Source organism: Styela clava, chromosome 4, assembly GCF_964204865.1.
Source record: "Styela clava chromosome 4, kaStyClav1.hap1.2, whole genome shotgun sequence".
NCBI classification, from domain to species: domain Eukaryota; kingdom Metazoa; phylum Chordata; class Ascidiacea; order Stolidobranchia; family Styelidae; genus Styela; species Styela clava.
The window spans coordinates 10,516,107-10,527,499 of NC_135253.1; the positions used below are offsets into that span (position 1 = coordinate 10,516,107).

The 11,393-nt window shown below is 38.9% G+C and overlaps 1 protein-coding gene across 1 annotated transcript; it reads left to right on the forward strand.

Annotated features, from left to right (window-relative positions):
* The first annotated feature begins 772 nt into the window (after positions 1-772).
* On the forward strand, positions 773-8,276 carry LOC144421967 (uncharacterized). Its single transcript, XM_078111605.1, has 5 exons — positions 773-2,353; positions 3,554-5,584; positions 5,867-7,242; positions 7,314-7,689; positions 8,202-8,276. The coding sequence occupies exons 1-5, from the start codon at positions 773-775 to the stop codon at positions 8,274-8,276; spliced, it is 5,439 nt and encodes a 1,812-aa protein (XP_077967731.1).
* The last annotated feature ends 3,117 nt before the right edge of the window (positions 8,277-11,393 follow it).

Below are 11,393 nucleotides of genomic sequence, written 5' to 3' on the forward strand. Positions count from 1 at the left end.
TAATAAATAATAATAATAAAACACAGGAATACAATAGGTTCCCTGCTGACAAGCAGCGGGAAGCCTAATAATAAAAATAAATTATAATAATAAATAATAACTAGAGCTGCGTGCAGCTTTAACAGGCTTCCCGCGTAATGCAGCCATGTAATAGAATGAGTCGCAGCTAGATGAACACTGAAGTAAAGTGTTAACTTTTTCTCTGTAACTCTTCTGGGTTCGTAAATTGACGCGTATTTGACGGGGAAACATATCAGAGACTACGCGGACAACATTCGCCGTGAATTCATTTTTGACTCAGCAACTTGCGCTAATCGATCGTGTTCATAACTGCCTACCTCCTAACAAAATAAAAATAATGTAATAAAAAGTCAACACAATACCGAGAATGAAGTTTTATTATTTTCTTCGGGGATGACAGAAGCAAAAGCGTAAATATCTTTTTGACTATCGTTCAGACGGCGAAAATGTAAACCACAGCAGGAACAATTTCATATTAAAAAAGCATCTAATTTCATTTTCAAGCATGTTATTAATTCACGTAGTGATTACTCTCCGCAATAAAACGCGGAACTCATAGTAACATTCAGCTAACAACGCAGTAAGCGAGAGAAGCAAACACGCGAGGAAAAAACGCATCGCGATAAGCGCTCTCTTTGAGAAGACGATCGACGAAAGGATAATAATTCATTCCATTGCAGAAATCGTTGTTGACAGCACTTTCTGGAATTGGTTGCTAACTAATACGGTATAACTATTATTGTGCGTAGAAATGCCACGAAAAAGATACTGGAAAAAGGCGCGTAAACGCCTTGCTCGTAAGGTAGTTACTGGCGAATTCAGCCAGTCTGATGCTAGATTTAACTTCTCCAGCCGCGGACGACAATGCATTGCAAACTGCCTGATTGCGCTTATTAAGCACGCCAATACTCGTGCAACTTTATGGCGTTCAAATGATTTGGATGAAATTCTCGTAGAAGGCGACAAACTATATCGTGGGGTCCAAGACTTTTTGGGTTATATTGACAACTATCTCATGGTCACAGAGTTGCCCTCAACTTATGAGTTGAATGACGTACTGCACGAAATAAAGTACCAGAGCCCATTAACTGGTGCTGTTGGTTCGTCAGAAGCTCCGTCCGAACATATGGTTGGCATAATGTCGCTTGCAGATGCTCTTGCAGAGACGTTTAGTAGCAGCGTATGTGCTCTCTTTACGCTGAACAGCAACACATTGGGAATAATCAAGAACGAATCGACGTACTTTGTTTTTGATCCTCATTCTCGTAATAGAGATGGTATGGTGTGCTATAATGGCACGTCAATTACGCTTGAATTTGGGTGTTTAGATGACGTTCATTGTCACCTTCAAATACTACACCGAAATATCTCGCCCTCGGAGGATTTTGCTTGTCAGTTTGAAATGGTCGCCGTCGAAATCACCCAGGTTGTTGCTAGAAATGACACAGATGTGGTACAAGAAGTTAAAAGTACTCAACACGAGATGCTTTTTTCTAGACTAAACTATGCCACAAGATTTGACATTTGTAAAAAACTGGGATTGAAAATCGAATTGTTAATAGATGAAAATCCAATCAACGAACGACTGAACGAACCTGCAAAAGTTGTTTCAGTCAAGGCAGACGGAAATTGCTTTTTCAATGCGTTATCTCATGAGCTGTCCGGAACTGAACACAATAACGCACAACTTAGGCAAGCAATTGCGCAAAATATCGAAGAAAATCCATGCGTCTTTTCAAATATTTTGCGCGATGAATACGCGGAAGATGGGGTTGAGAATTATATCAAACAGTCCAAGATGTTTGATGACGGCACGTGGGCAACAGAAGTGGAAATATTTTCTGCTTGTGACTTACTGGCATTAGACATATACACGTATTTTGAAAACACGTGGCTGAAGTATTCCAGAGCGTTACTGAATCGCAATTACGTTACGCATTCAAGGGGATCGATATATTTAAATAACAAAGGTGGGAATCATTATGAAATTGTTACGGACGTCAAGAGTTGGCAGAATGGCGATGATGAGGGGGATCCGGCCATGGTTACTCAGCACGAAGTTACGAGAAATACCGAATGGTATGAGGTGGGGCACACAGAAAAGCAAACAACATCAAGTATGAGTGAAGCCGATATGCGCTATGAATTATGTGAAGAATATCGAGAGAATGTGAAAAAAAGTAGCAGGCGAAGGTATAAAACCGATCAAAACTACAACAAAAAATCAAATTTGAGAAGCTCAGCAAAATATAAATATAATGCAAGCCACAGAGAAGCATTAAAGACAAGAAGCGTAAAGAAATACGAAACTGACGTACAACACAGAGAAAAGGTAATAGCTAGCAATATTCAGAAGTACCATCTCGATGACAAATACAGGAAGCAAGTAAAAACCAGAAGTGCTGAGCAGTACAAACTTGACGAAAAACACAGGGAGCAAATGAAAGCCAGAAGTGTCAAGAAATACAAACATGACGAAAAACACAGGGAGAGAATGAAAACTAGAAGCGTGAAACAGTACAAACTTGACGAAAAACACAGGGAGCAAATGAAAGCCAGAAGTGTCAAGAAATACAAACATGACGAAAAACACAGGGAGAGAATGAAAACTAGAAGCATGAAGCAGTACAAACTTGACGAAAAACACAGGGAGCAAATAAAAGCCAGAAGTGTCAAGAAATACAAACATGACGAAAAACACAGGGAGAGAATGAAAACTAGAAGCGTGAAGCAGTACAAACTTGACGAAAAACACAGGGAGCAAATGAAAGCCAGAAGTGTCAAGAAATACAAACATGACGAAAAAAACAGGGAAAGAATAAAAACTCGAAGCGTGAAGCAGTACAAACTTGACGAAAAACACAGGGAGCAAATGAAAGCCAGGAGTGTCAAGAAATACAAACATGACGAAAAACACAGGGAGAGAATGAAAACTAGAAGCGTGAAGCAGTACAAACTTGACGAAAAACACAGGGAGCAAATAAAAGCCAGAAGTGTCAAGAAATACAAACATGACGAAAAACACAGGGAGAGAATGAAAACTAGAAGCGTGAAGCAGTACAAACTTGACGAAAAACACAGGAAGCAAGTAAAAACCAGAAGTGCTGAGCAATACAAACTTGACGAAAAACACAGGGAGCAAATGAAAGCCAGAAGTGTCAAGAAGTACAAACATGACGAAAAACACAGGGAGAGAATGAAAACTAGAAGCGTGAAGAAATACGATCTTGACGAACTACACAGGCAGGAAGTTAAAACCAAGAGTGCCAATATGTACAGATTTGATGCAAAACATAACCAACGTGTCAGAAACGTAGCTCAAGAGAAATACTGGTGCAGTAAACGCGATATGTCAGCTAAAAATTCTATTGAAAAATTCAGAAAGTCGATAAAATGTGGACCAGATTGCGTATGCTGCATATGCATTCGATCGTTTTTCCGTAAAAGCGTTATCGTATACAAAAAAAATAAGTATAAATGCGGGAACATCAGTACAAAATATAAGCACAAATGTAACACTTTTTGCACGAAGCCCTGTGGATTTGTTAACGCAAGAAATATTTGGATATGTCATACTTGTAGCAGCAAACTCAAGAGTGGTAAAGTTCCTGTCAAAGCGTGGGACAACAACATGCTTGTAGAGGAAGTTCCGCCCGAGTTAGCGAGACTAAACTCAATTGAGCGCCATCTAATCTCGCTACATATTCCTTTCATGAAAATAAGTCAGTTACCCAAAACTCGCCAATACGGAATTCATGGTCCAGTGATATGTGTACCTTCCAATGTCCAAAAAACGGTTACCGTCCTACCACGGGTGAGAGTGGATGACCAAATGTTGACAATTAAACTAAAAAGAAAACTTTCATACAAGGGTTACTATGATTACCAAGTTGCAGATAAAGGTAACCTAAGGGACGCCATCATGTGGTTAAAAGAGAATAATGATTTTTACACTGATGTAACGTTTAACGAAATCTGGAATCCTGACATAAACCTACGTGAAGAGGAGGAAGATGAAGAACTGTTGGAGGCAGCTTCCGAAGATGTTATTATATCAGATGCCACTCTTGACACTTGCTTGCAACCTGTAGATATTGCTCAAGAGGTTTTAGACCAAATTTCCGAATACGTTCTGTGCATTGCTCCCGCTGAAGGGAACCGCCCAATTTCAATATTGATGGATGACAAAAATGAAGCCAAAGCTTTTCCAACACTCTTTCCCTCAGGCCGTGGGACCTTTGGCGCATTTCGGGATGAACAAATTACTTTATCGAGATATATTAATTGTCGTTTGATGAGTGCTGATGATCGATTTTCGAAAAATGTAGATTACATATTCTTCTCACAGTATAGGAGTGAACTCAATCAAATTTTATCAAACATTTCAATTGCATTGCGCAAAGGAACTGATTCTTCAATTCGAAAAATGACTATTAAGGATATAACAGATGGAAAATATATTCGGTCACTATTAACATCAGATGAGGCATACAAATTTTTAAGACCTGTCAGAGGGACACCAGCATTCTGGCAGGCCGCGCAGAAAGACCTATTGGCGATGGTCCGCCAGCTTGGATTGCCGACTTGGTTTTGCTCTTTTTCGTCCGCGGAAATGAGATGGCCGGAAGTTTTTGACTGTTTGCTTCGTCAAAGGGGTGATAAGCGTTTGTCATCAGAAATCGATTGGTTGGAAAAATGTCAAATTCTACGCGAAAACTGTGTGATGACTGCCAGACTTTTTCAAAATCGGTTTCAGAGTTTCTTGAGAAATATTATACTTTCTTCATGTAAACCTCTTGGAGAAGTGGTAGATTATTTCTTTAGGGTAGAGTTCCAACAACGCGGATCCCCTCACATTCACTGCCTCTTGTGGGTGAAAGATTCCCCGAAATACGGGGTCAACAGCAACGCGGAGGTTGAAGCATATATAGATAGGCACGTAACTTGTCAGATTCCACAAGAGCATGAAGACAAAGAACTCTTTGACATAGTTAATAGTGTACAGCAGCATAGTAAATCCCACACCAAATCATGCCGGAAGAAAGGCACTGTGTGTAGATATGGTTTTCCCAGGCCACCTTCTTCCAGGACGTTTATACCTCAGTGTGACCAAGGTATTGCTGCAGATGATTCGGCCATTGCCAAGGCCAAGGATATATTAAAAAAAATAATGTCACACATCTTCAATGAAAATTGGCAATGTGCTGAGGATGCAAATTTAGCGAAACTGCTTGAAGAGTTGAACATAACTCAGGACGGTATCGAAATGTCGTGCAGGATGATCACAAAGAAGGTTTCGGTGATATTACAAAGAGAATGTAGTAGCATATGGACTAATCCATATAACCCTACATTGCTGCGGGCCTGGAACGCTAATTTGGATGTGCAATTTGTAACGGATGCATATGCATGTGTAGTTTATATTCTATCCTATATTTCTAAGGGAGAGAGAGAAATGAGCTTTCTAATGGAAGGATGCGTTAACGAATGCTTGAACCAAGGCCATCATTCTGCAAGGGACGTTATGAAAAAGATTGGGATGTTGTATTTGAGAAACAGGGAAGTGAGTGCACAGGAGTCGGCATTCAGAGCTTGCAATATGCCTTTAAAAGGATGTTCACGAAACGTAGTGTTTTTACCAACTGGGGGTGATTCTGTAAAAATAAGCTTGCCATTGTCAGTGCTAAAAAATAAGTTGAAAGCAAGTGGCGGCGAGCTCAACCCGTCTGATATGTGAATGACAAGTATGATAGAAAAATATAGGGCAAGGCCAAGACAACAGGAAATAGACGAAATATGCTATGGTGAGTTTTTTTCAAGATATCGCGTATTGTCACAAACACAGGCAAAAGGAAATAAAAAAGCTCTGGAACTGGAAAAAGGATTAGGTCATGTACAAAAGAGAGAAACAACTCAACCCGCAATAGTTCGATACCCCCGTTTTCGTAAAGAAAAAAATAGTGAAAAATATTATCGAAGTATATTGGAACTTTTTTTCCCACACCGAACCGACGAAGATCTGAAGCCGCTTTCTTACAAAAATTATACAGAATTTTACAAATTTGGCAAGTGCTCGGTTCATGGTCGAAGCATGAATGTAAAAGAGCTCGTGACAGAAAATATGCGGAAGTTTGAAAATATACGCGAAGAACTTTCGGAAGCCGGAAATATGTTAGCTGATGAACAGCTTTCACAAGATGAGTGGGCTGATCTAATAACAGAGCTCCAACAGCGTACTCGTGACGAGGGTAGAGACAGCAACGTAATACACACTGTTGAAGACGAGCAGGAATGTGATGATATACCTGATCTCCATCAGACGACAAGCGAGATCACATTCGTAAAAAATGTTTTTATTAGTAAAGAGGAAGCCTTGCCAATCCTAAGATCTCTCAACGAAATGCAAACTGAGGTTTTTTACGCGATTCGACAATGGTGTGTAAAAAAAGCAAATGGAAAAAATCCAGATCCATTTCATCTTTTTATATCTGGCGGAGCTGGAACCGGGAAATCACATTTAGTGAAAGCAATTTATTACGAGACATCCAAGGTGCTCGCCAACAGAGCAGAAGACATTTCTCAAATCCGAGTATTACTGACGGCTTCCACTGGCGTTGCAGCATACAATATCAAAGCCACAACAATACACAGTACATTTAGCATCCCAGTACAAGCGACAATTCCATACAGACCACTTGCAGAAGAAAAACTCAACACCTTGAAATGCAGGTATGAAAATTTGGAATTATTGATCATTGATGAGATATCAATGGTCGATTACAAATTATTATCATATATTCACGGAAGATTACGCCAAATAAAAAGCGCAAGCGATGAGTTTCCATTTGGCAAAGTAAGCATAATTGCAGTAGGGGATTTCTATCAACTTCCTCCGGTTAAGGCATCTCCGTTGTTCAAGCCAAATTCGTTGGGCGATCTATGGAATGGTTATTTTAAGCTAGTAGAGCTTAACGAAATTATGAGGCAAAAGGGCGATAAAAAATTTGCAGAAATGCTTAATCGTATACGCACAAAGAAAAAAGGCGAGATAATGAACGCATGTGATATTTCGATGCTCTCTCAGCGTGAAACTGGTGAAACAAAATCAGATATCATCCACATTTACCCAACAAACGCTCAAGTGAATGAATTCAACTTGAAACGTCTTCTTTCTCTTGATAAGGAAATAGTAGAAATAGCTGCTGATGTTTTAACTCCCACGTCAGAAAATCGCTCATCCAGTTGTCGGACATATATACCAATGGGTCAATTGCAAAAGACTTTCTTTCAAGATTTTCTGTTGAGGCTAGGGTGATGTTGCTACGCAACATTGATGCAACCGATGGACTTGTTAACGGTGTAATTGGTACCATTGTGAGCATTCACCGCGCAGAAGGTACAATTGAAGTAGATGTCATCCATGTCCGATTTGACGACCATCGTGTTGGCGCCGCATTGAGAATGAGATCAAAATGCAGATATGAGGACGGCGTTCCTATCACAAAAGTCGAAGATTCATTTTCAGGCCGCGGCAGTTACAAACAGTTTCCCCTTAAACTGTCGTGGGGATGCACTATTCATAAAATGCAAGGTGTTACAGTGGACGCAGCTCTCGTTGACTTCAAAAAAGCCTTTAGAGCTGGTCAAATGTATGTCGCGCTCAGTAGGGTGAGATGTGTTCAGAATCTCATCATAGAAAATTTCAAGGAAAGCGCTATATATTGCGACGAAGGAATTGAAAGTGCCATGTCAAATATGTCTCGATTATTACCTGAAAAATGCAAAATATTTGATAATATCGATATTATATTGAAAATATGTTTGATAAATATTCAAGGATTACGTGCACATTGGGAAGACTTGATGAGTGATTCCCGGTTTACAGAATGCGACGTTATTTGCTTGACTGAAACGCACGGAATCTGCTCACTTCAATCTTCTGTTTTTAATATCGTAATTCGAAACAGAAGTGAATGCTATGATAAAAACGATGATTTTTTCCGACAATTTAAAACAAAAAAGCAAGGGGGAGTTGGATTTTTGCTTCGAAGCGAATTGAAAGTGAGGGTGATGGACATTGAAGTTCTTAACCTGGAATTTTTATGCCTTCTGCTCGTCGAAAAAGATACCGTATTAGTGAGTATTTACAGGCCGCCATCTTATTCTTTGTCAAAATTTAGCAATGCGTTAAAGATTTTGTTAAAAGAACTTGCAAATCTGGATATGGACTGTCTCATAATGGGCGATTTCAATGAAGATCTGTTGGCTGACAATAAATGTATCGAGCAGATGTTCAGCATTGCTGGCTTTACTCAGGTTGTTCACTCTTACACCACAGACGGGTGTACTCTTTTGGATCACGTGTACATAAAAATAAAAACATGTAAAGTAACTGTAGAATCATTACCGACGTATTATAGCTACCATAATGGTATTCGAATAGCTTTGAGTTTCGTTCCAGTCCCCGTTTCACCCTAAATACATTCAAAATACGCAAGTTGTGATTAATCTATTTTTGTGAAGAGAAACGTACAAAATACACACGTAGTGAATAGTTGATATTCTTTGGAAGAAATCGTGGTCTCATGCATAAAATTTGCATTTTGTTGTTAGTTGTGGACCTCTACACATTTGAGGTGAATTTCAAGTTTGTAGGACCAATTTGGAAAAAAAAAAATATTAATAAATAACGTAAAATATGAAAAAATCACTCATGCATGACTTAGTCATGTGACCGGGAGTGCTACCCCAAAACGATAACATAAGTTGTGGTGTATCAACCGACCTCAAATACCAAGTTTGAGTTCTTAATATTCAACAGTAATTGAGAAATGCAAAAAAAACTGAAAATTATGCTATGTGCACTGGAGCGTGAAGCCGTGATCAGTCATGCATTAAATCTGCAATTTATGATGGGGGACTTATTATCGGCATGTGATGTAAATTTCAAGTCTCTAAGTAGTGTCGTTCTCGAGAAGGAGATGAAAATGTAAAATCCTATATTGCTCACTGGAGCGTATCGCCGAGGTCACTCATGCGTATTCTTGACATATCGTATCCGGAACATGTCCATTAATCATTGGTATGAATTTCAACCCAATAGCTAATATCAATTTTGAGAAATTGCAAAAAAACTGAAAACGCGTTTTGCTCACTGGAGCGTGAAAGCGTGGTCAGTCATGCATAAAATTTGCAATTTATGATATAAGTCCTAATATCTGCATGTGATGTAAATTTCAAGTCTCTAAGTAGTGTCATTCTCGAGAAGAAGATGAAAATGTAAAATCCTATATTGCTCACTGGAGCGTATCGCTGAGGTCACTCATGCGTATCCTTGACATATTGTATCCGAAAAATGTCTATTAATCATTGCTATGAATTTCAACCCGATAGCATGTATCAATTTTGAGAAATCGCAAAAAAACTGAAAACGCGTTTTGCTCACTGGAGCGTGAAAGCGTGGTCAGTCATGCATAAAATTTGAATTTTATTGCTAGCTGAGAACTTTTGCACATTTGAGGTTAATTTCAAGTTTGTAGGACCAATTTGAAAAAAAAATAATAAAAATAAATAATAATAATAATAATAATAATAATAATAATAAATAATAATAATAAAACACAGGAATACAATAGGTTCCCTGCTGACAAGCAGCGGGAAGCCTAATAATAATAAAACACAGGAATACAATAGGTTCCCTGCTGACAAGCAGCGGGAAGCCCAATAATAATAAAAACCAAGGAATACAATAGGTTCCCTGCTGACAAGCAGCGGGAAGCCTAATAATAATAATAAAACACAGGAATACAATAGGTTCCCTGCTGACAAGCAGCGGGAAGCCTAATAAATAATAACTAGAGCTGCGTGCAGCTTTAACAGGCTTCCCGCGTAAAAAAAACTGAAGACGCGTTTTGCTCACTAGAGCGTGAAAGCGTGGTCAGTCATGCATAAAATTTGCAGTTTATGATGGGGAATTCATTATCTGCATGTGATGTAAATTTCAAGTCTCGAAGTAGTGTCGTTCTCGAGAAGAAGATGAAAATGTAAAATCCTATACCGCTCACTGGAGCGTATCGCCGAGGTCTCTCATGCGTATCCTTGACATATTGTATCCGAAACATGTCCATTAATCATTGTTATGAATTTCAACCCAATACCATATATCAATTTTGAGAAATCGCAAAAAAACTGAAGACGAGTTTTGCTCACTGGAGCGTGAAAGCGTGGTCAGTCATGCATAAAATTTGCAATTTATGATAGGGGACTCATTATCTGCATGTGATGTAAATTTCAAGTCTCTAAGTAGTGTCGTTCTCGAGAAGAAAATGAAAATGTAAAATCCTATATTGCTCACTGGAGCGTATCGCCGAGGTCACTCATGCGTATCCTTGACATATTGTATCCGGAACATGTCCATTCATCATTGTTATGAATTTCAACCCAATACCATGTATCAATTTTGAGAAATTGCAAAAAAACTGAAAACGCGTTTTGATCACTGGAGCGTGAAAGCGTGGTCAGTCATGCATAAAATTTGCATTTTATTGCTAGCTGAGAACTTCTGCACATTTGAGGTGATTTTGAAGTTTGTAGGACCAATTTGAAAAAAAAAAAATATTAATAATAATAATAATAATAACTAGAGCTGCGTGCAGCTTTAACAGGCTTCCCGCGTAAAAAAAAACTGAAGACGCGTTTTGCTCACTGGAGCGTGAAAGCGTGGTCAGTCATGCATAAAATTTGCAATTTATGATGGGGGACTTATTATCTGCATGTGATGTAAATTTCAAGTCTCTAAGTAGTGTCGTTCTCTAGAAGAAGATGAAAATGTAAAATCCTATATTGCTCACTGGAGCGTATCGCCGAGGTCACTCATGCGTATCCTTGACATATCGTATCCGGAACATGTCCATTAATCATTGTTATGAATTTCAACCCAATAGCATGTATCAATTTTGTGAAATCGCAAAAAAACTGAAGACGCGATTTGCTCACTGGAGCGTGAAAGCGTGGTCAGTCATGCATAAAATTTGCATTTTATTGCTAGCTGAGAACTTCTGCACATTTGAGGTGAATTTCAAGTTTGTAGGACCAATTTGAAAAAAAAATAATAAAAATAAATAATAACTAGAGCTGCGTGCAGCTTTAACAGGCTTCCCGCGTAAAAAAAGCTGAAAAGGCGTTTTGCTCACTGGAGCATGAAAGCGTGGTCAGTCATGCATAAAATTTGCAGTTTCTGATGGGGGATTCATTATCTGCATGTGATGTAAGTTTCAAGTCTCGAAGTAGTGTCGTTCTCGAGAAGAAGATGAAAATGTAAAATCCTATACCGCTCACTGGAGCGTATCGCCGAGGTCTCTCATGCGTATCCT

What these genes read in the sequence shown, in the direction of transcription:
- LOC144421967 (XM_078111605.1), top strand. Translation starts at nt 773, where the DNA reads ATGCCACGAAAAAGATACTGGAAAAAGGCGCGTAAACGCCTTGCTCGT. An exon ending in ACGTACAACACAGAGAAAAG is followed by an intron (nt 2,354 to 3,553) that starts GTAATAGCTAGC and finishes TTTTGCACGAAG; the next exon opens with CCCTGTGGATTTGTTAACGC. An exon ending in TGTATTTGAGAAACAGGGAA is followed by an intron (nt 5,585 to 5,866) that starts GTGAGTGCACAG and finishes TCACAAACACAG; the next exon opens with GCAAAAGGAAATAAAAAAGC.